The sequence below is a fragment of the Capra hircus genome, chromosome 20 (genome assembly GCF_001704415.2).
Source record: "Capra hircus breed San Clemente chromosome 20, ASM170441v1, whole genome shotgun sequence".
In the NCBI taxonomy this organism is placed as follows: domain Eukaryota; kingdom Metazoa; phylum Chordata; class Mammalia; order Artiodactyla; family Bovidae; genus Capra; species Capra hircus.
The window spans coordinates 2,468,048-2,495,537 of record NC_030827.1 but is presented as its reverse complement, the minus strand read 5'-3'; the positions used below and the strand labels follow the sequence as shown (position 1 = coordinate 2,495,537).

Below are 27,490 nucleotides of genomic sequence, written 5' to 3'. Positions count from 1 at the left end.
GAAGGCTTGAAGCTGAAATTAAGCTTAGTTACTGAATAATAATGAAAGCAACATATTTTGCATATCCAAATTTGTGGTCTGAACTGACTGCAAGCTATAAGCCAAGAAAAAGTTTTAAAATGAAGTACTGATCGCTAAAGATTTAGGTCAGTGTAAGGACTATAAAGGATGAGGGTCAAGGAAGGCTTCCTAGAGGAGGTAACCCAGGAACTGGGTTTTGAAGATCACAGAGGAGTTGACCAGATGGGTAAGGATGACAGTGGGGAGGTTGTTCCAGGCTTGGGCACTGCCTGTGCACAGGCTTGGCAGACAGAGAGGGCTGCCCTGTTGAGGGAGTTGAGAGTGGCCTGCAGCCAGGTGACCATGGGAAATAATGTGAGCTGGGTCTGGAAAGATGTGGGGCCAGGACGTGATGATTTCAGAGGCCGTGCTGGCTGCTTCAACGGCCTGTATCCCCCGGGTTGGGGGACTGGGGTTTCTGCAGTGCCTCACACATTTCAGCCTGCCTGGGCTGAGTCGGATATAAAAACAGCAAACTACATTCCTTTCATGCTGCACTGTGGGGTAAAGGAACCAATGCTGTTTCTTCAACAAAGCAAATTATTAAAATGTCCTCATTAGGAACAGGAGCGGCATAACAAAGCTTGCTAATTATGAGATGTGAAGCTCCCGGTGCCACAGAACTGATAATACCAAAGATAGGAGTAATAGTTAGTCGTGGACTTGCCAGGAGAGGACTGATCTCATTATTTCATGAAGTCAAAGTCGATATTTATGTAACATTCACAGTTTCGCCTGAGGACACATGAACACCATCTCACTGGTGATCCTCAGGCTGCCAGCTTCGACGAAACCTGTGGAAGCTAGGCGTCAGGAACACGGGATCCTAGGTCCTGGCCCAGACCTCCGGGATCAGAGTTTGCATTTTAACAACACTCTTGGGTGATCTGTGAGCACAAAAGTGTGAATGTACTAAAGTAGAAGGGGAAAGCTTCCAAAGATCCATCAGCATAACAGTTCTCCTTAATTTTCTACAGACGCCGCCTTGTTCTCGCCTGATCCCACTGACAGTCCAGAGCCCACGCTGCCTTCAGAAGAGGGTTAAGTCTTAAACCCACATACTCTGTCCTACGGAAATGCATCTATCAGGCAAAGCTCTAGGTAGCAAACTACTAGTATCCACTCTAGTTGGTTAACACAGAGAAAGAAGTTATTAGAAGATATTTGGGAATTCAGAGAATCTCCAGGAGGTCAAGGTGTTAGGTTTGGGAGCCATTCTACCTGGACAACGTTCCAGGCCTCTTCAGGAGAAACCCCGCCCATGTTCCCATTGCTCAACACAGGCACCATGGCCACACGAGGGAGATGACCCCAGAACCACTGCCTCCACAAAGGCTTGTCTCTGCTGCCACTCTTGCCAAAAATGGATTCCATACTTCTAGGTGGACCTCTTCCAAATATAGCTTCATGGGGGTCCCTCTGCTGTCTTAGCCCTAGATGCAAGGGCAGCAGGAAGTCTGAGTGTGAGTTCCCACTGAGGGTGGGGAGAATTTCTAACGCCAAGAATTAAATGGAGGAAAAGCGCTCAGTAGATACTGGGAAGCCACAGACTGCTGAACCAATCCTGTGGGCAGCTCTCTGGACATGAGAGGCAGAGGCTGTGAGCGAGGCAGGCAGCCCCACCCTTGTCCTGGAAACCCAGTTACATAACACTCTGGCCTTTGGCCAAGTCATTTCCTCAGCTTGAGGCCCAGTTTCCTCACCTACAAAATGAGAAAAGTGTAGGAATTCCCTGGCCGTCCAGTGGTTAGGACTCTGAGCTTCAACTTCAGGGGGCATGGGTTCAATCACTGGTCAGATCCCGCATGCCATGTGGGTGGCCCACAAAGGGAGATATGAGAAGAGCAGTATCAGTAGCATCATTAGGAGGACTGAAAGGAAGCCCCCAATGTAGTACCTGACACGTGTGCGCTTATTAACATAATACTCATCACCACCAAACACAGTCCTATCCCAGAGTCCTGGTGACCTTCTGTGCTTCGATTTCATTTGCATTGCCACCTAAACAATCAACAAATATCTCATGAGCAATGAGCACCTCTATGTGACAGGCGCTGTACTGGGTGCTGGAATGGTAAATGAGAGAGACGGTCTCTGCTCTCCAAAAGCTGGCCATCCAGCAGAAATAAATATGCCTACAGCATTATGCAAGGGGCTGCTGACTATGGCAGTGTAAAAAGGAGACTCAGCATTAATCCCCAAGAAAACCATTCAGAGGAGACAACACTCAAGGATAGCTTTGCCAAGGGAGAAAAGATGGGAAGGAGGGTATTTCAAGTCTATAGACCAACAAGAACCAAGGCATAGAAGGGGAGAGTTACGAGGCACTTCTGCGGAAGACTTTAAGACCTGGTGACTAAGGGTCTACACTCTGGAGTCAGGCTGTCTAATGTGAGTTCAAATCTCAACGCGCCATTCATAAGCTCTAACCCTGGACAACTTTATTATTCTACCTTGTAAATCTATGGTTTGTGCGTGTGTGTACTCAGTTGCTCAGTCACGTCCAGCTCTTTGCGACCCTATTAGGGTTCTTTGTAGCCCACTCGGCTCCTTTATCTGTGAGATTTCCCAGGCAAGAAGACTAGAGTGGGTTGCCATTTTCTCTTTCAGGGAATGTTCCCAACCCAGGAATCAAACCCATGTCTCCTGCATTGCAGGCAGATTCTTTACTGATGAGCCACCAGGAAGCTCCACACTCTTGGACATTTGTTTCCAATTTTCTTCCAGACACCTGAGGCAGATGGGCTAGGTTTTCTGCAACTCCTGCTATGCCCTGGCACTGGACAGAACACTTCTTGTGAATTCCTCATGCCGGCTGTGCAGAGTGGTCCGTTCTATAGATAAGGAAGGCCACCCACCTAGCAAATACCCCAGCAGAACTGAATTCTGGCGTACAGCTCTTTGCATGGGCCCACAGGGTGTTGGGAGGGTCTAACGGGCCTTTGAAACAGCTGTGCTGATGCTCAGAGGCTGCCTGCAGCTCCCTCCTGAGAAAAGGACCTGCTGACTGGGGCAGGGTGCTGAGAGAGGCAGCCTCTGGTTCCTGAACAGCTGGGAGGCAGGCTGAGCCCCAGCAGCCTGGGTGGGACGGCTACTGAGATGCAGACTCCCTCCAGGGCAGGCCCCGGGGCAGAACTGCTATTGCAGTCAATCCCCAAAGCTCCAAGGTGAGCTCCGGGAGCCTTCCCAAATCCTCCAGCTCACAGATAGCACTGCGGTGTGCCACCTCCCCGATGTGCAGTGAAAGATCAAATAAAATGCCCCCTTTGGAACCACCGCATCTATACATACAGGACGATAATTGTTTTTGAAACTATTAAGATGAAATTTGCCACTCGAACAAACGCTGTATGGCATTAGATGACATCGTCACTCTCAAAACAAAGGTGTTTCATTTATTTACTTACTTGATGTTCTTGCTGTTACTAAGAGCCCAAGGACAGGCAGAGAAAGCTGCAGCTGTCTTAAGATGTGCATGCTGGGGACGGGGGTGTGAGTGTGTAAGCACGTGTGCAAACCTCCAGCTCAGTGATCCTCCCACATCTCTAGGCTTCCAAGGAGAGCCCTTCAAGTCTGCACTTTTGCAAAATAACTAGTGACCACCTGCCGTGGGTCTTTGGACCATCCCTGAACAGCCTGAAAGGCCAACGTCAGACTCATCTCCAGGTTCTGCCTCGTCTCTGACCTCAGCAGGGATCTCATACGGGGTCCCTCAGGTCATTCATAGCCTTATTTTATGAGTTATGGGCTCATTGAGATTCCAGCAGGAAAATGACTTCCCCAGAGGACTACAGAAGCCACAGGGCTAGGATCAGAATTCCGCCCCCAGGTCTTTCTGATGCCATGATCACTTGCTCTCCCGGCCTAGCACCCCTGCCCCTCAGTCTAATTCAGCCCAGCAAACATGTACACATTCAGTTGCCTCAACTCTCCTTTGTAATATGGCAGAATGTTAGCAGGTAAGGAACTGAACACTAGCTTTATTTACCTCCTGCCCAGCATCAACCCACTCCAGTACTCTTGTCTGGAGAATGCCATGCGCGGAGGAACCTGGCGGGCTACATACAGTCCATGGGGTCGCAAAGAGTCGGACACGACTGAGCGGCTAACACTTTCACTTTCTTTCAGTGTCAAGCACTGTAGGTTGAAGATGCTTTGACTCAGACTTGAAGCCTCATGGTCTGGAGTTTCATGCTGGGCTCCTGGTAATGGTGACCTGAAAGCTGGAGAAGGGTCATCTCATCCAGCTCTGGGATGTACGAGAGGTACAGGAGGGCTTCCTGGAGGAGATGTTGTGCATGCCAGGTTCCAGAGGACAGGAAGGGAGTGGGTGCAAGGCTGCACTGAAGTGTTCTGAACAGTGAGGACGGGATGAAAGCCGCTGACACTGTCTTGTCTTCCCCTCCTACATGCCACCTCCTGGGTTTCATTTGTGATTCTCCAATTCCAACGAATCTGCGAGGCCCAGAAGGACAGATCCTCAACTGGAGGGGCATGTTCTGGGCTCAGCAGACGCTTGACATGCAGGAGGAGGAAGGAGCCTCTCCACCCTCAGCCCTGTGCCCGGTCTTTGACCATGTGTCTTGCCTGCACGGACCACCTCCTCTTCACCATGTGCTGCCACACGGGGGCTGCAGACTAAGAGTGTGCAAACGTCACAGTCACCACGACTGACCTTTACAAATGAGGAGACTGAGTCCCAGCAAGGTGACAGGAGCTCAGCAAGTCCACACAGCTGGAAGGTGAAAGAGCCGTATTTGGAACCCAGTGGTAGGTGAGAAGGCTTCCGAGCGGTGGTGCCAGAGAAGACCTTTGAGAGTCCCTTGGACAGCAGGGTGAACAAACCAGCTAATTCGAAAAGAAATCAACCCTGAACATTCATTGGAAGGACTGATGCTGAAGCTGAAGTTCCAATACTTTGGCCACCTGATGGAAGAACTGACTCATTGGAAAAGACCCTGATGCTGGGAAAGATGGAAAGCAAACTAGAGGAGGGCGGCAGAGAATGAGATGGTTGGACAGCAGCAGCAACTCAATGGACATGAGTTTAAGCAAACTGGGAGATAATGAAGGACAGGGAAGCCTGGAGTGCTGCAGTCCATGGGGTCACAGGGTCAGACACAACTGAGCGACTGAAAAACTGCAGTAGGGGAAAGTGCCTGCTGAGCCAGGGCAGACAGTGGGAGCCAGCACTGGGAGACTCGGCAGGACTGAGCTGGGGCCTGGCGCTGGGAAGAAATTCCAAGGATGGTTGTGAGATGGAACTGCATGGAGTCTGGAGATGAGTCCGCCCCAGGAGAGCAGCCTGGCTAGCTCTAGCATTCTGGACGGCGGCACTGTCTCCCTGGCGACTGTCAGAAGTGAGGCTTCTGAGCATGGGACAGGAACTAACCATCACCCCTTGCCAAGGGCAACGCCAGAGACACAATCACTGAAATTAATGCCTTCACCCAGGCAGACCCTGGGGAATCAGATGGCTCACCCCTCCTCCTTCCACCCCAGGAGAAGCTTCCAGAGCATTTCTGCCTCTGCTCAGTTGCCCAGGAAAAGGGCCCGTCACCACATCTGGCTGGCACTGCAAAACTGCAGTCTGAGTCAGAGACACATGGCAGCAAAAGTCAAGGCTCCCGAATTAACTCGAAGAACTGCCAATCGGCGAAACTCTATCCAGGGTTTTCACGGAGGTCTTCCTTTCTCTGTCATCCAGAAAGGGAACGCACGCTGATGACACGCAGAGATGGGTGAGCTGCAGACAGCGCTGGCCATTCCCCTGTTAGACTTTGTTTAGTCTCGGGCACTACGTGGGGGCGTTTACGCCTTCATCCTCACAACACCCGCTGGGGGATTTTGATCCCTCATTTTACAGAAGAGCAAACTGAGGCACAGGAAGGTTGAGTCACTTGCCCAAGGTTATTTATTCAACTGGTAAGTGCTGGACGCTCAGTCCTGTCCAACTCTGCAATTCCATGGGCTGTAGTCCTCAAGGCTCCTCTGTCCATGGAACTCTCCAGGCAAGAATACTGAAGTGGGTTGCCATTCCCTTCTCCACGGGATCTTCCCCACTCAGGGATCAAACCCAAGTCTCTTGCAGGCCGATTCTTTACCATCTGAGTCACCAGGCAAGCCAAAGTTCCCCAAGCCTTGGATAGAAGCCCCACTTGCCCCCACTCCACCACTACCTGCACCAGCCATCAGATGTCCCTTCATTCATTTCATCTGGAACAAAACCAAGTTGCAACTTTCTTCTCCCCTACCCCCACGCACTTCTCAGGGGACTGTGTAGGGAAGAGATTCCTCTGGCGAGCCCTCGGAGAGCTCAGAGCATGTGACTGTCCAGAGGGGGCTGTCCGACTCCACGCTTGGTGGGCTGGGCCTCGGAATACAGAGCTCCAGGCTCGGTTCAGGAGTCAGGCGCCTCAGGTGGCAAGGCGTCGGCCCCTTTGCCTCTCAGGACCCCAGTTTCCCCCTCTGGAAAACGAAGATGTGGACCAGTTTAAATCTTTTTTGGGGGGCGGGGGAGAGTATCCGCCTTGGGACACGCAGCAAACATTCAGTAAAAGAGCTACTGTGTACAAATTCAGTCCTGAGGGCTCCACAGGAGTTATCCCACTGACCCCTCCCGATGACCCCAAGGGATAGGTTCTTTCGGTACTATTATTTCTATGTTGTAGATGGGAAGAAAGAACACTCGGGGCAAGTGATTTGCCCAAGGTTGCCCGGTCACCCGGTGATGGAGTCAGGATTCAAACCTTAGCCCAGCTTCAGAGCCCAGGGTGCTCGTCCTTCCACTCCACACACGCTTTCAGGCACAGCCAGGCCACACTGAGGAACTAGGGGAAGTGCACTGTGGCACCCAGTAGTGCTGACTGGCATGGGTGTGGCAGGAGGCGCAGTGCGGGTGTGTGGCCGGACGGGAGAGGCCCTGAGCAGAGTCCGAAGGAGAAAGGCTGGCTCTCAGGGTGCTGGGAAACCACTGAAGGTGCTAAGGATGGGAAGGTGGCTCAGATTAGCATTGAGAGAGATGGATTTGGAAGCGGTGGGGAGGATGGTTTCAAGGGAGTGAGGATGGAGGCAGGGAGGCCAGTGAGAGGCCCCGAGAAGGAAGCCAGAGATGACCCTGGGTGGGGGCAGGAGGACAGGAAGAGTAAGGGGCCACGTCTGCTCTAAAAATGGCACAACCTGGCCTCAGATGACCTGCAGGTGAGGAGAAGTTTAGAGGATTTTTGCGTTTCTGGTTGGGAGTCTGGGGTGCTGCTGACCAAGAAGAGAATAGGGCTGAGCTGCCGATTAGGGTAAGGTGGAGTGGAGCTCAGTTTGGAGCGTGATGAGCATCAGTAGACATCCGAAGGAGATGCCCAACATGACTTGGAGATGCACGGCTGAAGCTCAGCAGGGGACGTGAGTGCTGGAGTACTCGGCACTGGCGGTGTTTGTAGGGGCGATGGGCTCTCAGGCAGGGAGAGCACAAAAGAGCTTAGGGTAGAACCTTGAGAGCCCTCCTGGAAGGCGGTGGGCAGAGAAGAGTGAAGTCATCAGCTCCCGAGCTCTGTCGGCTTTGCACTTGCCAAGTCCCAGCCCTGCCAGCTAGGATTCTCAGGAGGCCAAGTGATTACCCTTTTCTTTCAAACTCAGCCCTGAGAAGCAGGAACCGGTCACAGTCCCAAAACCCTGCCTCTCTGCTCTGGCACCAGCCCAGGATTCTCCAGCAGGCTCTGAATCGTGTAATTACCCATGCAGTAATTATGCCTGGCAGAAGGCTTCAGCTTTCCTGGGGGAGGGTGTCCCAGAGCATCACCTAGCAATCCGGTCAGCATCAGTCTGCTCCACGGATGCTCACCACGGCCGCTGCACTCCTCGCGCTGCAGTCCCTGGCCCAGGGGAGCCCTCTTGGGCAGGAGCAGGTGAGCGCCTGCTGGTCTGGTGGGGCCCCTGTCTGCATCAGTCGGTTTGGCTTCCTGGAGGCACATAGCCCCGTCCTCGTCCTCGAGTACTGCGGCCCAGCACTCTTCCGCCATCTCCCATGGCCCTGTTTATGACCTGGGGGTGGGGAAAACCTATCAACTCAGAGCAAGCAGCTAATCGGTTTACTCAGTAGCCTCAGGTCTTCTGATGTAATTATAATTCCTACTAAGGCACTGGTGAGTGTCAGACTTATTTCAACAGTCACTGCAGACACGATAATCAAAGCACCGAGATTCCTTTGTTCCAAATCCTGAACAGATGAGGCTCACAAGGTTTGCTTTGGAGGGAAAACTAGGCACAGGTTTTGTTTTTTTTTTTCCCTTCTCTCTCTCTCTCTCTCTCTCTCTCACTTCCTCTCCTTCCTGTTTCTTTCCATACTGAGATCAGGAAGAAGCTGCCAGAATGTCACGGCTGGAAACAGCCCCAGGCCTATGGGTTTGCAAATGTAGCTTTCATATGCTCACCGGCCAGCCAAAGATGCCTTGTGATAAGGCAGGAGTGGTGCCCAGGGGAGGCTGCTGGCTGCCTCCCAGAGACCTCACAAGGTGGCATTTACCTTGGCGAATTCCCCAGCCTCTGGCCCCCAGCCTTGGAGGTTCAGAAATCTGCTTTTGCTGGCACACCCAGAAGGGACCCATCTGTCAGAAGAACACTCCCATTAACCCAGATCATGAGACCAAAATGTAAAGCACCCTGAGAAAAGGAACTGCCTGGCAAAACAGGACTGCAGAAGCTGCTGTGACCAGTACTGTCTCTCCCTAGAAGCAGAGCTGCCTGGGGAGGGATGTTATAATAATAAAGCTTCCTGATGGATCTAGCATCATCTGGAATGTTGGCTGAACCACTAGAAGGCTTAATGGCCTCAGACGCTGACTGTTTGCTGCATCCTTTCCCCAGGAGGGAGAGAGATAACAGCAGGACCACACAGGCCGTGTCCCTGGGCAGGGCAGGGTGTCCCTGAGCAGGGCAGGGTGTCCCTGGGCAGGTTTGCTTTGGACCCTGCCAACTGACCTCTGGTTGGTGAGCTGCCTTTCTCAATGCCTAAGATGACCAAATAGGATCTGGACTCAGACTTGCTCCCCAGGCAGGACCCTGCCCAGCTGATTGGGTACTCACCCCTAAACTCCTGTCTGTAGCGGGCCTGTCTGTGGTCTTCACGCTGCCTCCATCTCGTTCTTCCCCAAGAGTAAAAAGTTGCTGCTGGGCCAGCCAGGGACCACATCTTCTGCCTCTCTGCCCAACCCCACCTCCCTGCCACATCTGGGTGGGATTAAGAGCAAGCTCTCCCCGGTGAAATTAGTGTGTAAGTGATGCTAGCTGTGGCTGGGTCCCAGTGGTTAAGAAGCAGTGTGCTGTCTCTACCCCTTCACCTAGAGGTAAAGGAGCCCCTAGGGTTAGTGGAGTGACAAGACAGAAGGAAGTTGAACCCCTAAGTGACCTCATGGAAGAAAGCTACTGGCCCACCAGGAACACCCACACTAAACAATTTCATGAAGGGTAAACTTCTACACGTGAAGCCATTGAAATACTGGGGCCTATTTGTTACAGCAGCAAGCATCACACTCCAGAATAAATTTTCTATTCTAATCCTGCCTCCTAGAGATTACAGTCATCAGGCAATGGAATTTTAAATCTTCTGAAACTGCAAATTCATATCCAAACACCATCTCTGATATCATTTCTAAAGGTGGCTGATGGTGTGTGCTGTGAGTGGATATGCTTTCCCAAGTTTAACTTGATTCTCACCCGCCCTCCTTCCCAGATATGAGCTGATGTTACTTGCAGATCCCAAGCTACAGGTGTGACATGGTAAACGAGACTCTGAAAGTACAGAAATCTGTACAAATAAACCAACACACAAATGGCTGGAATGGTCTTTCAGCCTAAATGAAGGGTTTAAACACACACAGCACAGAGATGCACTCACAGAAACAGCAGGAGACAGAGTAGAAAGGCAGCCGGGACTGCATAAAGCGAGCAGAAACTGTGAACGGCCTCAGAACCAGGCTGCAGATAAGTCTCACGCCCCTTCATGTCGATGGTAACCAGCTGGTAGCGACTGCCTGGGATGCTGTGTTAAGAAGGATTCTGAATCACATTCCGGCTCAGAAGAAAAAGTGCTATAACGGATGAGCAAGGTCTGCCATAATAGTAGATGGGGAATGACAGCCCACGGCAGGAACTGTCACGCTCGTGCCAGGGACTAGGACCGTGGTTGCAGAGGTGGTTCTGACTCTTTGTGACCCCACGGACTACACAGTCCATGACATTCTCCAGGCCAGTGACACTGGAGTGGGTAGCCTTTCCCTTCTCCAGGGGATCTTCCCAACCCAGGGATCGAACCCAGGTCTCCCGCATTGCAGACAGATTCTTTACCAGCTGAGCCACCAGGAAAGCCCAAGAATACCGGAGTGGGTAGCCTATCCCTTCTCCAGGGGATCTTCCCAACCCAGGAACTGAACCCAGATCTCCCACATTGCAGATTCTTTACCAGCTGAGCCACCAGGGAAGCCCAAGAATACCGGAGTGGGTAGCCTATCCCTTCTCCAGGGGATCTTCCCAACCCAGGAACTGAACCCAGGTCTCCCGCATTGCAGGAGGATTCTTTACCAGCTGAGCCACCAGGGAAGCCCAAGAATACCGGAGTGGGTAGCCTATCCCTTCTCCAGGGGATCTTCCCAACCCAGGAACTGAACCAGGGTCTCCTGCATTGCAGACATATTCTTTACCAACTGAGCTATCAGGGAAGCCTGCAGTTGCAGAGGAGCCCATTTTTATCAAGACTACGGCCTGGAACTCACTGGGTCAAAACATAACAACCAAAACTACTGTTAACCCTCAAATGAGTGCCCATTATGGCGTAGGTATTCTACATACACCTTTTCTGTGAATCCTTACAACAACCTTGGAGGGAGCTATCAGCCCTATTTTACAGAAGACAGATCTGAGGTTCAGAGAGAATAGGTGATTACCCAAGATGACACAGTTCAAGAAAGGCAGAGCCAGGTTCTGGACAAGACCTGCCCAGCTCCTAAGTGTGCACGTGGCCACTGCATGGAATGCCTTCTGCATCAGTATTCAGAGGGGTCTGGATTAAGAGGAGCAAAGTATGCCAGTCTTTTCAGCGGTTCCCCAGCCTTTCTGGCATGAGGGACTGGCTTCATGGAAGACAAATTTCCCACAGACTGGGGTGGGGGTGGGATGCTTTCAGGATGATTCAAGCGCATTACGTTTATTGTGCACTTTACTATTCCATCAGCTCCAACCCAAACCATCAGGCGTGAGACCCCGGAGGCTGGGGACCCCTGAGCCATTCAGTCTGGCTGCTGCCCCACTGACATAAACGCAACAGCGGCAGGGGGTGGGGGTGGGGCTCGTCTCTCAGGCAGCTCAGATGGAGGCTGTATGAAGACTAACTTGATTTCAGGTTTGAGCTTCCTATAGCCTTTCTCCGTCTCTTGAGTTGGTTTATTGCTCTTCCAAAGTTTTGGAAGAAGGCCAAGAAAGGCAGGAGGAGAAGGCGAGAAGGGATGGGAGCCTCTTACGTTGTCAGGTCCAATGATGAGTGAGCCGCCAGGGAGAGATCGCAGAGCTGGCAGCCAGGAGAAGTGGGAGTAGTCTTGCATTGCATTGAGTTCCCACAGAAGCAGCTTTCCTGAGCCTCAGCCTCCTCAAGTGTCAATGGAGCTAATGCCAGGCAGCAAATGGAAAGTCTGGCTTCCCGGGTGGCAGTAGTCATAAAGAACCTGCCTGCCAATGCAGGAGACATCAGTGATTGGGGTTTGATACCTGGGTCAGGAAGATCCCTTGGAGGAGGGCAGGGCAACCTGCTCCAGTAGTCTTGCCTGGAGAATCCCATGGACAGAAGAGCCTGGCAGGCTATAGTCCATGGGGTCGAAAAGAGTCAGACACGACTGAGCGACTAAACCACCAGCACCAGCAGCGGACACGCCCAGCCCAGTGTCTGATGCTCCGTTCAGGGCAGCAAGCTCTATCTTTCTCTACACAAATGCACAGATACCAAACACCATTCACAGAGCTCTTGACCCGCGTTTAGAGTCACTGAGTGAAACCAGAAGTCTGAGGTTGGGGAGGGGCAGCCTGCCTCAGTTTCCATCCTTTACAGATCACACTCGGTGCTTTGTAACCTTGAACAGATTCAGCCCAGTTTCCATCCATCCCTCCATCCCCACACTCACCTGGTGTCTTTGCATGAGTTCTTTCTACCTGGCTTCCCCAATACACCTCTAAACAACAATAAGAGTCCCAACAATAAAAACGTCACCAGGGAATGACTTCTCCCTGTATTGAGTGCTTGCTGTGGGCAGGCAGCCTGCTGCCTGCACTCCACATGTTTACATCTTCTTCCAAGCTCTCCTTCCTTCATTCCTTTCTTGATTCTGTTTCAGGGTTTTGGGGGAACAATATATTAACTCCAGGACAGTTAAAGGCTGTAAGCAGCTCTAACCTCCAAACCACTTTGGTCTTTCCATGACCTCCTGTCCTGAGCTGCCTCTGAGACAAATCCCCGTTCCCAGGTCCACTTACGCTTGACTTTTCTTACTCTTCCAAGGAGCTGATGTGCTCAGTATCATCAACTTCACTGGACACCAGAAGAAACCACGATTCACCTAGCAACTTACCTAGAGTCACAGCCAGTAAGAGGCAAGCCCGGGATTTACATCTAAGATTATTTAGTCTTCAAACTGAATTCTTTGTCAAAATAGTAGCTGGCGCAAATGCCGAAAGGTTATCCTCATTTTTCTGAGCAATCCCACCAACACTGTGCAATCCACTCAGAGGATCCCCTCAGGCTCAGAGTTCCAGGACTAGGGGGTTCCAGGTGAAGCCATGCCCCCAGGTGGACAAGTGGTAAAGAACCCGCCTGCCAATGTGGAAATGTAAGAGACTGGGGTTCGATCCCTGGGTCGGGAAGATTCCCTGGAGGAGGGCACGGCAACCCACTCCAGTATTTCTTGCCTGGAAAATTCCATGGACACAGGAGCCTGGTGGACTGCAGTCCGTGAGGTCTCAAAGAGTTGGATACAACTGAGCATGCATGTGTCAAAGACGGACACACGAATCTCTGGTCTGTCATTACTCATCACCTATTGCGTTAATCTCTCCACTAGTGATAGCTGGAGGAGGAAACGGCCCCCCACTCCAGTACTCTTGCCTGGAGAATCCCATGGATGGAGAAGCCTGGTGGGCTACAGTCCCTGGGGTCGCAAAGAGTCGGACATGTCGTTAATCTCTCCATTAGTGACTGAAGCAATAAATGCTACCAGTGTGAAGAACCGCTACCATTTGTTAAGCCCTTGCTCTGGGCCACACACCTGAAAGGCCCAAGAACGCTGCAGTGGCGGCCTGCGCTTACCCCTTTTCCAAGAAGAACAGAGGCCCGACAGGCGCCGCTGACTTGCCCAGGGTAGAAGCCGGGCTATGGAGATGCTAGACCTGAAGCCACTCCTGTACTCTCTCTCAGCATCTGGGCAGACGGATAGCTGCCCACGAGGAAGTTTTCTAAAGGCAGGACGTGCCTCTCATTCTTGCTGCACACACAGAAAAATGGGTGCCGCGGAGGAAGCACGGGCACCCCAGAAGCAGCTGGTGGGAGATGCCATTTTCTCCACCCTTGCTTCTATTCAGTCAGAATAGAAATAGGGCAAGAGTGATTTGGGCCAGGCGCACCTCCGGGAAGTCTTCCCAGCTTGCCGGATAGGAAGGGCTGCGGCACACCCACCCTGGTCCTGGCCTGAGGGCAGGCACATTCTGATGTGCTGGGGAGCTGCCCGATGGACCTATGGAGATGAGACGTTTAACCAGGGAGTCCACCTAAGAGCATGGCCTGTGTCCTTCTGCAGTGTTATTCTTCCCTTCCACAGATATTTACTGAAGACTGACTACGTACCAGGCCTAGCACTGTAGTGGGACACAAGTGTTGAGAAGGCTTACACGAAAAGGATTCTGCAAGTACCAACCACGAAAAAAGTAAAACTCTAGAGGCTCGGGCTTGATTTGTCTTACTGTTTTCTATTGCTGACAAGTACAGCGGGGGAAATTCAAATTCTGGGTGCTGGAAATCTTTCTGTGCAGCCTAGTTAAAGAAGACAGATTGGACGAGGGGCATGAGAGCCTTAAAGCTACCTCTGCCACCCCCATCGCCACCGCCGACACAGCCACCATCGCCCTGCAGCCAGCGCCGCTGCTCACCCCACTCCATCACCACCGCCACCGCCACCCCTGCTGTGAGCACCACCACAGGAGCACACCCGCCACTGCACGACCACCACACACTCCCGCCACCCCTGCTGTGACCACCACCACCACGAACACATGCTTCACTGCATGACTACCACAGCGCTCCCATCAGCAACACTGCTACAGAAAGCCCCCGGCACACGAACCGTCAAGCTGCACACTTTCAAAGATGCAAACGTGCGTTCGCACGTCCAATCACATAAATTAGTTCACGCCGGGGAACGTTGTCAGGCGCACCCACCGCGTGCACAGGCGGTCACTACAGGCAGCTGTGCTTCTCTGTACTTGACTGTACTTCAACTTCAGAGCCCACTCAAACTCATGTCCATCGAGTCGGTGATGCCATCCAACCATCTCATCCTCTGTCGTCCCCTTCTCCTCCTGCCCTCAGTCTTTCCCAAACACGTACGTGCACATTATCTCATTTAATCCCGATGACAATCCAATGAGTTGATATCATGATTGTTATTACTTCATAGATGAAGAAGCTGGCATGCAGAGAAGACTTAAACGATTTTCTTAAACCATACAGCTCATAAGGGGCAAGTTAGGAGTGGCCTTTGGTTCTGTGTTTCCCAATACCCCACGCGTTTGTTTGTTTTTCTGCGTCAACTCTTAGTAAATGGTTATGGAACAGCCCCCAGTGCGCTCATCTTTCTGCACTAAACCACGATCTCTGACATTCAGATCCTGCGAGGGGCCGTGTCAGAGTGGTGCCCAAGCTTCTCTGTCACATTCATCCTAATCAGGGAATCCCAAGTTCCCCCGCATCTCTGTGAAATGTCCAGTCAAGTCACCAGGTACCAGTTGTGTCTCTCTTTCTCTCCTCGGAAGCTCCGCAGTGTAACACGATCTGCAGTTGAGGACAGTTAGATACCCGGATACAGACTACCCTGGTGATCAAGGATGCAGACGCTGGGGTCAAACCCCCTGAGTTCAAACCCTGGCCTGTCCACTTCTGAGAGAAGAGATGCTGGACATGTCCCGCCTTAGCCCTCAGGTCTTCAGTCATCTGTAAAGGGGCAAGTAATAGTGCTGACTGCCTTGAGGTGCCATAAGACTTATATAAAAACCAAGCTGCTGAAGTGTCCGGCTCGCGGTCGAAGATTGATAGATTTGTGTTACTATTATTATTGTGACTAGCATGAAGCTCCTTGAGGACAAAGATACTGTCCTACACTACTCTCATCTCTTTCTGGCAGTTCCTCCTTCAGGGGAAAGCAGTTGGGAGCCTGACTTTGAAATCACTGGGTGGCATTAGGGAGGCTCCGAAGAGCTCTGGTACCATGGTCCTTGATGTCTCAGCGCAGAAAGGAATTTAGCGAGAAGCAAAGTGATAGATAAGAAGTGAAAAGAAGCATCTTATTTTAATAAAATAGGATGCTTGGGAGGCTTACAAGGGGGGCAGGTGAAGGGGTGATGCACCCTGAGAACTTACTGGGCCACAGTTTTATATACAAAGCAAAAGTGGGGAGGAGGAGAAGAACTTCTTTTTCTTGAGTAGACATTATGCTTCTGTCATCAGCTCCTCCTTCAGGGTGAGCAGGGGAGTTTTCTTGTCCCTACGTGATCAAGCTAGGGCCACAAATCACTGTTTTCTATGTGTGCAGAGAGCATGTCCATGGATCATTAACTACTGAGCTCACTGGACAGGAGGTGGGTCTCATGCCCCATTGTTTCATTGTCTGGGACGCGCTTCTGTTGCTGGTTTTGTTGCTAACCAAGCCTGCTCTTCATTTCATGGTTAAGTAAACCTACTTTCTTGAGTGATCACTAACTTACAGATGATTGTATTGTTATCTTCATTTCGCAAATTGGGAAATTGAGGCTCCAGTGATTAGACAGCAAGGATCTGAAGCATGTCCAATTTAAAGGCACCTCCTGCTTGTCAGAAGACAAGCAGGCCTTTGACCCCCAAGAAGAGGCTGAACAACTGTGGCTGCTTCTGAGTCAATCTGCTAAATGAAGATAACAATACAACTATCACAGGACTACTACAGAGATGAAGATTAGGTGTGCTCAAGGCTCTGGGACATGGTAGGCTTCAAAATTCAGAATTCTTCCTCCTGAAGCAGCGCTTCGCCCTCTCTCTAATTTCTACCCTAACAAATCTATTTACCCTGGATAAGTCTTGATTAAGGCTCATCAGGTCTTAATAACGTGATAGGAAGTTCAGGTTATTAAGAAGGAATAACTTGAACTTCCTATCAAGGAAGCCTCCTACAATAACTCAGACTGTTCATTCTCTTTCCGACAGAGGCATTCTACCAGGCCCCCCAGAAAAGGCATTTGACTGTCAAGCTTCAGGCCCTTCCTTTGTCCATTAGATTCCTACTAACTTGGGTCAAATCTTCTGGCTTCAAATCCCACACAAAGGCTTTTGCACAACACCCAGGTGACCAGCCTGCTGCCACACTGAGTGCTGTCACGACAGCCCTTGTGGAGAGAGGTCACTGGTTCCCGTGGCTCTGTTGGCACCTGTCCTGGCCTGTGGTCCTGGAAGCAAAGCAGACGAGGATGAACAGTGCCCCTTCACCGACCTTCAGAGGGCACAGATCTTGGGGGTACCGCTAGGGTGAGGACTTGTGGAATCAAGACTCAGGATCTCTCTTGGCTGGAATAACATTTTAAATTAGCAAATTAAAAATTAATGGGAGTATATAATCCTACTTTTCTGTTTCATTTACGGAAGAAAAAAGATTAAAAAAAAGATCAGTTGCAGAAATGCTCATCTGGGGAAATCTGACTTCTTGGCAATTCATATAAAAACAAGCAATAGCAAATGTCATGTTGTATATTAATGCATATATATGGAATCTAGAAAAATGGTACTGATGAACCTATTTGTAGGGCGGGAATAGAAGCTCAGATGTAGACTTGTGGACAAAGGTGGCGGGGGAAGGAGTGGGGTACAGACTGAGAGACAGCATGGACACATACGCCATCACAGGGAGAACAGCCAGCCAGCGGGGAGCCGCTGTCTCACACAGGGAGCTCAGCTCGGGGCTCTGCGACAACCTAAAGGGGTAGGATGGGGCGGTGTGGGAGGCCAAGGAGGAAGAGGAATCTATGTATACTTATGGCTGACTCACATTGCTGTACAGCAGAAACTAACACAGCATTGTAAAACAATTACGTTGCCAAAAAAAGAAAAAACAGTGAAGGGGAAGCCTGGGGTTCAAATGCCAGGGCTGACGCGCAAGCTGTGTGACTGTAGGCAGATTGTTTGTCTTCTTGGGACTTGTTTGGTTATCCGAAAATGATACTTCAACCAGAAAGTTTCAAAAGTCCCTACCAGTTTGATATATAATCCTATAGTTACATATATACATATAAGATACGCACACACACACATTATAATCTGTGCTCTAAGTCAATGCTCCTCCAACTTCAGGGGCCTCCAAGCCACCAGGAGACCCTGTTAAGATGCAGGATTCGGCAGGGGCCTGAGACTCTGCTTTCCTAATGAGCTCCCAGCTGATGCAGAAGCTCCTGGTATGAGGACCACGCTTTGAGAGGCATGGTTCCGAGACAGCAGTCATTTGCCTCTCACGCACCTTTGCTATATTCAGACCACTGTATCTTACATGCCTGGTTGTGTTTAATCCCCATAATGACTTTGGAGGTAATTACTACTGATATTTTAATTCTCTGGATGTGCATACGAATGTTCACAGAGGCAAAGGGACCTGCCTGAGGTCAAACAGCTAATAAGTGGCAGAGCCAGGTTTTGAATCCAGGTCTGTCTAACCAAAACCATGTGTCCATACCTGCCATTCCACATACATGTGTGTGATACAGATTTAGGCCAATGTTTGGCTAAGAACGGGAAGGAAATTAATGAGAGAGCAGAAGGCAAACACGCCAGCAAGTTCTTGCATTTGTTTGTTTTACAAAGATGACCGCTCATCCACCCACTGACCCCTCCCTGCCTCTCGGGACCCCCTGAAAACACAGACCGATTCTAACAGCCTTGGAGGAATTTAAGCATTCCATCCTTCTCTGACAGGCAACGACGGCTATAACAAAGAGAGAAGAATTTAGTTCACAGAAATGATGGGAGCAGAGGAGAGATGTTTAATCCTGTTAATGAATCTGCTAATTGGCCTTCTGCCCCCAATCCTTTCATATTCAGGCATCAGATTAAATGGAGACAGATCCGGGGTGGTCGGGGATGGGATGAAAAGCATTTTTTTCAAGGCCTGCAGATGGTTTGGTGGTTCCACACGGCGAAATGAGGTCCTTAGTCTATCCCTGGATGCCTTCTCCCCACCTCCACACACACCCCGTTTTGGCTTGAGGCGAGGTCAGGAGGGAGGAGGCTGGTGAGGTTAAGAGCTCAGGCTCTGGGGTCAGCCAGAATCAGGCTTTGCCCTCCATATGCCGTGAGACATACGGACAAGGCACTTCCCTTCCTGGAATCTCAGTTTCCTCGTCAACAACATGGAAACTGTACTAGGGTCTGTTCTCCAGGGTTGGGTTGTTGTTGTTGAGTCGTTAAGTTGTGTCCAACTTTTTGCGACTCCATGGACTGCAGCACTCCAGGCTCCTCTATCCTTCACTGTATCCCTGAGTTTGCTCAAACTCACGTCCATTGAGTAGGTGATGCCATCCAACCATCTCGTCCTCTGTCATCCCCTTCTCCTCCTGCCCTCAATCTTTCCCAGAACCAGGGTCATTCCCAATGAGCTGGCTCTTTGCATGAGGTGGCCAAAGTATTGGGAGCATGTTAATAAAATAACCCACAAAAGGGTAGAGCAAGGTGCCCAGCAAAGAGCAAGGCCTGGTCAACGTTTGCCATCACTATTATTATTACCCCGGTAGGTGATCCACGTTCTCCTGTCTCATCACTGGGAATTTCTTCCATCATCTAAAATGCACAGCTTTCCATAGGAATCACCAGAGAAACTGCCCGGGATTCTGGTGGCCACAGTTGTGATGGCTCTGGGGCCCAGAGAGGTGGACTCAGAGGTCACAGGTCCAAGGCACAGAGCTCACCAAGGAAGGCCCAGTCACAGTACAGATGCAGCAACAGCGGAGGAAGGGGCCTGCCCTGAGATGGGACAAAAGGCAACGGCAAAGCCAGCACTGCCTCGGGTTGTTAAATCACCTCACCTCCCGTGAAGCACAGTGCGTACTGCCTCCTGGGGCCCCTCCGCAGCCCCGTAAGGGAGACGTGGGGGACGCTGTCTGGTCCTCATTTCAGAGAGGAGGAAACTCAGGCTCAGAGAGGTTCACCTAAGAAGTCACAGAGCCAGAGTTGGAGCCCAAGTCTCTTACTGTAACCAGAGATCCTAACCACTGCACACCCTCTTCCTGACTCCCTGATCTGAGTTGAGTGTACCTTCCACTGCCCCTCACTGCCCCAGTGAAGCTTTCAGTTTCACCTGGAATAACAAGGATTAATCCAGTGTTCTCTTCCCGTGGCTGGGGTATGGGACGTGATGGCCCAGCTGACGACAGCTACTCCCTAAAGATGACCCATTTAAATCACTACGTGGAGGATGGAGAAGCACTTAAAGTCAGGTTATCTGAAGGTCCCAGGGCTCTCTCAGTCAGTCTTTCAGACACACAGACACACACACACAGACGCCTTCTCTCCCCCCCAGTACTGGTCGTCTTCTGCCTGATGAAAGGGAACATCACCTCCAGGGCCATTATGCAGAACTTTGCAGCCCTCCTCCCCATGAGTAGCCCCGAATTCCTCATCTGTGCTGCCGCATTCTTGTACTACTTGGAGCCGTCAAGGACTCGCATCCTGGTCTATCCATCCTTACCTCTGGGCAGACAACATCCATCAGCATCAGGCCCTGACAGGGGCCCTAGAATAAGACTCATTCCCTGAGAGTAGTCAGAGAGATAAACATGCATGTCCGGACTCACATAATGCTTGGAACGGTAGCCGAGGGAAGGAGTGGTAACTGGGGGAGCAGGGCAGAGAGGAAGGTACCTTCCTGCAAGAGCTTGGGAGCAGGTGATATTGAATGAGGCCTTAACGGGTGTATAGGAGTTTGCAATAAACAGGGAGGAGGAAGAAGAGTGGGGAGGCCAAAGGGGATCTCGGGTAGAGACGTCAGGGAAGCAATGTTAAAGGACACATGGGATTGCTCAGTGAACAAATAGCTAAGTGGACAGATACACAGATTTTTTTTTAATCCCACCCAGACAAAATAAAGGGCAATGTGAAATACAAGGGAGGCCACGGCGGGTCAGTCTTCACTTTAGGGTTTTGAATCAATCAACAAAAGAGTGAAAGCTGAGAGATATTTTCCCACCTTCCCCAAAGGCACCACACTCCTACTGATACCAAAAAGAGAAGTGACCAGGACTCTTCTTAACTGAGTTTATAATTTTCAGCTCTCCAAGAAGCGGCACCTCTTATATGTCTACTGTTAACTAGCTGAACTAAGGTTTCCTGTACTGCTGACTCCTCCCAAGTTTCACAGTAGGGGGCTTAGATCCGGGATCCGGGGCGCAGGACTATCAGTGCTTCTCATGCAAAGACAGTCTGCTATCACAGCCTTTCTGGGACTTCACTGATCGCTCACTAGTTTGTAGACCCATTCACGCAAGCACGCACTCATTTCTTCAGTCACTCCATCCGTCATTCATCTGACCCTTCATTTGCTTCGTCACTCATCTGTTCGTTTCTCTATCTCTTCATTCAGTCAATCATCCGTTCATTTCTTCATCTCTTCATTCAGTCAATCATTCAGTCTTCCACTCACTCATAATGTATGCACTCATTTGCACCTTTACAAAGCAAAACCTTTTCAGATATACAAAGAGGTCCTTTTCAGGGGGCCAGACAAAAACTCCCACTGAGGTTAGGCAGCAGCAGCCCTTTCACGTCCATCTTTCAGCCTTTCCCATCTCCTGACCCTTGTTTGCCTCGAGCTCCAGTGACTCTCTTCTGGGATGGAGGGACCAGAGCTGTGCCTGACCCTGCGTGTGGTCTCCCATACTTATGTGACTCTCAGGGGGCTGGCAAACAGGAACACTGCTCTCAGCCTTTCCCTGCTAAACGGTAGACAGGCTTAGCACAGTCCCTGGACAAAGCTAATTCAAAGCCAGCAGACCAAATAACAGATTCATTTCAGGGAAAGGGCTCATAACTGAAATTCCAGAGGGAAGCTAACTTTTCCACCAGGGCCTGCAATTCTAGGAAATAACAGAGAATGGCCAAGTATCCCGTTACTTATAAATCGTAAGATTTATGGGGTGCCTACTATGTGCAAGGAATGAAGATGGGGGCTGTGAAGAATGATTCAGAGTAACGCAAAGTTGACATTCTGAGGGTGGGGGGAGGGGTTAAACCTCCATCAGTTGCCTTATTTAAAGCATGACTTGAGAGTCAGGAGAACGTCCATCTAAAGGATTAAGGAATTTAGATGGGAGAAGCTGCTTCTTTCTGGGGCTTGGGGAAGCCTTCCTGAATGTAGAAATAGCTGAGTGGGGACTTGGAATGTGAGTTGAATTTTAACTATTAGACAAGGAATTGGGGGAAAGGGTAACACAGAGCTAAAAGGACAGACAAAGATGTAGAAACAGGTAATACTCAAGACACGAACGCCCCTGCACAGCAGCATTCCTCTTTCAGACATAGGAAAGCTGGCATCTCCAAGGTGAGATGACTTGCAAAGGCCCTGAGCCCAGGGCTGTGTGAGGGCGGCACTGCGCTCTCCATCTCGCCGCCTCCCGCCAGCCTCGCGGACTGTGCCTCGCTGAGCGTGCTGCTCTGAGAGCAAACCAAACCTGACCTCAGCAGGAGCGTGCTCCCACAGGGTCTTTAAAATTCCAAGATGCTCACTGATCTAGGAGTGAGGGGAACAGTCCCGTATTTGTCTCTAATTTGCCACGTGGCCTCAGAAAAGCATCTAAAAGCCATGAGATTTTGTTGGCTCATCTGTTCAACGAACACCCTGGAGACCCCAGGCTTGGCCCTCGCCAAAGGCTCTGAATGCTTTCCCTCAACCACGGAGGACTGACAGCCCGGCCACCCCTGCAATGTGATGCCCCCCTCAATTCTCTGGCTCCTCCCTCCACAAGCCCAGCTGCTGCCCCTGTGCAATTCTCCTCTAATCACCCCTGACCTGCCAACCCTTTAAGCCCAGAGCTGTGTCTTTTGTATGATAAGCACATACAAAACTATTAGAACCAGAAACCCTATCTGGAATGCAGAGTCTGAATCTCTAAAGCAGGACTTCTCCCATTCTTAATTAAAACAAAGATTCCAAACAGAGAGGAGGACAGGAAATTAATGTGAAAGTTTTTCATTCAGTGACATAGCTCTTAAATTATTTCAGATTTCTATTGCCTTCTGGAAGCTCTCCCTGAACACCTAGGTTGGGCTAGGCACATCCCTGCCCTCGGCACTAAATCTTGTGGAGCTTTACATGTATGTGATTCCAAATTATATTTCCAAAACACGCAGGGTATTTGTTGACTAAGATACAACACTTTCAGGAATAGCCACAAAGCAGAGGTCAGCGGCGGCTGCGGCAATAGGACCCGCATCTGAGCACGTGGGATTTAGGTCCTAGTTTCCTGGACACGGCAGGAAGAAGGCTCCAGAAATGAGTGGTGGGGATTCCCACAGGCACAGACTACTTCCAGGATGGCTTACTCTAGGCATTTGGAAGCTCCAAACAGTAGAGCCATAAATTGAATAGTGGTTAAAATTTGCTGACTACGTATCATGTAGCAGAGCTTGTGCTAAGCATTTGATTTGCATTATCCTGAAATCCACACAACACAACAGCTATTTTAAGATTATAACTACTACTGTCCCTGTTTTCTAGTTGAGAAAAATAAGGCTTAGTCATACAGTTAGTAAGTGGTAGCACCTGGATTTGAACCCAGCAGGAAGATGGATCCCTGAGTTGAAAAATCTCCACCACTCTCTTCTGACTGCTTCTAATTAGATCTGAGCCTGAGGTCTCAGAGATCATAGTGGCAGCTCTGCAAAGAACATCAGCAATAGAAATCTTCAAATTTGAGAACCGGATGGAAGCTGAGAAAATGTCTCATGTAATTTTCCCCTTTAACAAAGGTGAAACTGAGGTTGCCATGGGGCAGAGATCTGACCAGGAAGTGATCTCTGATCACTAGCCTTTCCAGTCAGTTTCCAAGTCCCCCTTCTCTGCAGAAAGGGTCTTCTGCTGATCAGCCTTCCGCCAAGCAACACAGGAAGATAAGTCACTGCTCCAGGGAGAATGCTTGGGGGAATGTATGGAGCTGTGTATGCGGTGTGCTAAGTCACTTCAGTCTTGTCTAACTCTTTGTGACCTTATGGACTGTAGCTCACCAGGCTCCTCTGTCCACGGGATTCTCCTGGCAAGAGTACTGGAGTTTGCTGTCCCTCCCTCCTTCAGGGGGTCTTCCCCACCTGCGTCTCTTACGTCTCCTGCATTGGGAGGCAGGTTCTTTACTATTAGCCCCACCAGGAAAGCCTGTGTGGAGCTGGAGGCCCAGACAATTCCAGCCAGCGTGCAGGGGCTTTGTGCAAGTGGGGCTGAGTGGACACCCCGGGCTCAGACAGCTTGTCAATAGCCTTGGACCTGCAATGAGCTTCAAACAAGCATTATTCTGAGAGTTAAGTGACAATGGGTGGATAAAGCACCTACCACTGTGTCAGGCACACAGCGGGGGCTCGCTGAGTGCTGGTGCCCCTCTTTCCTTCCTTAGACTCCTAGGAGAGAGAAGCAAAGAGCTCTGGCCTCTGGGAATCTTGCAAGAATTTGTCTGGGATGACCTGGAGTTTTGAGTAAAAGGGAATGGTGGATGGCAATGTCTGAGTGATGCCTGAGCTCTTCATCTCTGCCTGGTCCTTCATGAGGACTGTATCCTCTGTATCCTCCATATCCATCATTCAACTGTCCTTGGCATCTTTCAACAGTCTCCTCCGGGTCCCTGGTGGGTGCAGTGAACACAGTAATCCACGCATGGTCCTCCCTCTCTTTACTCCCTCCACAAGCTGTTTTCTGCCTGGAGACAGTATGCCTGTCCCTTTTATGGATAAGAAAACTGAGGCTTAGACAGGTGAAGGGATTTTCCTGAAGTCACATAAGAAGGGAGTGATGGGCCTGAGGTTTGAGCGCACCCAGACTGTTGCGCTCTAGGGTCCAAGATCTTTCTGTGACACCTAGCTGCCTCCCAGGATGCAAATCCTTGAGTTTCTTGTCCCCACAGTACTCTGGCCTCTGGGACCTCATGGTGGTCGGATGGTGGTTGGGGGGCGGGAGTCCAGGATTTGGCACTGAGCTTTGTCCCCAGTCATCCGTGAGGAGTGGGGCTCAATGTCAAGGTTGTAGGCCAAGGCTTGCAGACCTCTCCTGCCTAGGAATGGTAAGAAGGCAACCAGTCCCTTTCCTGCCAGAAGGACGTATAACTCAGCTGGACATATGGGTGGAGGCCTCTTTCCCACGTTCTAGGCTCACAATGCCAACCCAGCTTCATCACCTAAGATCTTCACGCAGAGATCTTATTCCTCAGTATTCAGCCAGCCTGAGGTCTCTGTGGACTGGGCCAGATGCCAAGACCCCTCGTCGAGAAGTTATTCTTCAAGAGGTAGCTCTGTGATGCAGACTTCCCCAAGGAACCAGGAAGACCAACCAAGTCCTGACAGTGCACCCTGGGGTCCACCATAATCCTGACGCTGATCTAATCACCAGCCAGCATAAGGGATAGCTCTAACCCTACCTGGAGCCAGAACCTGGGCTCCAACAGCAGAACTTGAAGGTTTAATGGTCAGGTTACTTAAAATCTTTCTACCACTCACAAGAGTATTTGAGCATAAAATCCGAACAAACCAAACCCACATGTTCTTTTTCCTAACTGCATCCAGTGTCTTTATTCCAACAACCAACTTTCAAGCAGGTGGATAGGAGGTCTACAGAGACCCCCGCAGTGCAACACGTCTTCCCCAACTTCCCATGGACCGCGGGGCAACTGTGCCACTGGTCAGACTGGGCTTATCTCAGCTGGCACCCAGGCAGAGAAGGGACTCCAGGATATCATGCTTTCTAATCCCTGATGTTAGCAAGCCTCTCCGCCAGACCTTGACAGTGCCCTCAGCTCCTCAGCGGTGCCCAGAGCATGGCAGCATCTCGTGTGATGCCCTGGCTCCTGACGCCCTGAGCCACCACCACACAGCCTTGGAAGTTTTACCACCTGATGGCAGCTGACTCCTTTTGGCTTGCAGAGGCTTATTGGGGTGGGCAGACAGCACTCTCTCCTTGATGACCAGCCCCCAGGTCTGCATGGCATCGCTGCCCAGGAGGGAGTTCAGTGTGAATGTGCCGGCACCCTCCCCGGATGCCCACAGCCGTCTATGGGAATGGGGATAGCTTCCCAACATTTACACCCAGATAATTCAGCCCCGCCCCCGCCCTCCCCCCTCTCCCCGCGTGAATTAGCCTCTGCCTTCAGCGCTGAGCGAGTCCCCCGGGGGTAGGGTCGTGGTACCTGGTGTCCCAGAGAGGTCCTGTGGTCCCTGAGGTCAGAATCCACTCTGGCCCTCTCCTCTGCGAGCTCACCTACGTTCACACGAATCCTCCCGCCTGATTCTTACTCCTGTGGATACAGGAACCTAAACCTGCTCTTCATGGACAGGAGGCTCCGGGCCACGGGGAACAGGTAGCACACCCCTGCCCAGCCCCGAGCACCCCTCAAACCAGCCAGGGGAACAAAAGGAAGCAGGAAGTGGCTTACCTTTCGAGGGTCGTCTTTGTTTGGTTTGCAGAGAGGAGAAGGTGCCCATGACGGCCCCCATGGCAGCGAAGACTTGTGTGCGACTTGGGACCTCGGGCCCTGCCCCTCCCCTCCCCTGGAAGGAAAGCAGTGTGGATCTTCTACTCCGAATCGGAGGAGATTAAAAAAAAAAAAAAGCACCCGGCAGCTCGCTGCAGCTTGGTATTCAGCGAGTGTGGGGCTGGGGCGCTGGGAGCCTCTCCTTTCCTTCTTCAGCCCCGCACAGGCACTGACTCACAGGGCCAGCGGCTCCTCGCGAGCCTCCGGACCCGAGCCCGGCCGCTCCCCTCGCCGAGGGTGGAGGACGACGAAGCCTGTCTGGCGCTGGACACCCGGCCGGCGCTCCCGCGCGGCCGAAGCTCCCGAGCCGGCGCCGCGTGCGGTGCGGGAGCCGCGCTCGCCCGCCCCTCCTGCCGCACGCTCCGCTCCCCTCCCGGCGCTCGGGCTGGGTCTCGGGGGGCCGAGTACCAATCATGAATGAACAGAGCAGGGACGGCGTGGAGCGGAGCCGCGCGCCTGCCCGCCTGCCTGCCGCGCTCCAGGCGAGTCTGAGCCGCGCTCGCGGAGAGCGGCAGGCGGGCAGCCCCGGAGGGGCGGGGCGGGGCCGGAGCGCACGGGGGCGCCGGGGGCTGAGGGCTGGCGCATGGGTGGGGTTCAGGGGGAGGCAGATTGCCCCTCCGGAGAACGTGTGTGGCCCGTGTGGGGTGCCTTGTTTCATTTGTCTTCATGGAAAATCTTATTTAATCCACTTCCTGAATTCACGGGGTGAGAAAAAAGTCTGCTCCACCCAGGGAGGGGTGAATAGGGGTAAGAGCAACTGGGATGTCTTTTTTTCCCAGTAGTCATGTATTGAGGTGAGAGTTGGACCATAAAGAAAGCTGAGCGCCGAAAAATTGATGTTTTTGAACTGTGGTGTTGGAGAAGACTCTTGAGAGGCCCTTGGACTGCAAGGAGATCAAACCTGTCAATCCTAAAGAAAATCAATCCTGAATATTCATCGGAAGGACTGGTGCTGAAGCTGAAGCTCCAATACTTCGGCCACCTGGTATGAAGGGCCAACTCTTTGGAAAAGACCCTGATGCTGGGAAAGATTGAAGGCAGGAGGAGAAGGGGATGACAGAGGATGAGATGGTTGGATGGCATCATCGACTCGATGGACATGAGTTTGAGCAAGCTCTGGGGGTTGGTGATGGACAAGGAAGCCTGGGGTGCTGCAGTCCATGGGGTCACAAAGAGTCAGACATGACTGAGCAACTGTACAACAAAGGGCAAGAAATTTCCCTGAAGTTACCCATCCAGGATGTGGGACTAGAACTTGGAGCCTGGAGCTCTGTCCTGGGAACCTCCCGGGAACACTTCTGTTGGCACATGAGGACAACTGTGGGCCACTGAGCTGGGGAGCTCACCTCTGGGTCCCACCAGATTTTAAGCCTCAGGTCTCCTGACTAGCAAGCAG

General features: G+C 51.3%; 1 protein-coding gene across 1 annotated transcript in view; it reads right to left on the bottom strand.

Annotated features, from left to right (window-relative positions):
* KCNIP1 (potassium voltage-gated channel interacting protein 1) overlaps positions 1 to 26,600 on the bottom strand; it is a 271,337-nt gene extending 244,737 nt beyond the window's left edge. Inside the window, exon 1 of the mRNA XM_005694519.3 lies at positions 25,996 to 26,600. Within this exon, the coding sequence (XP_005694576.1) occupies positions 25,996 to 26,056 (61 nt within the window). The 5' untranslated portion in view covers positions 26,057 to 26,600. The remainder of the gene's footprint in view (positions 1 to 25,995) is intronic.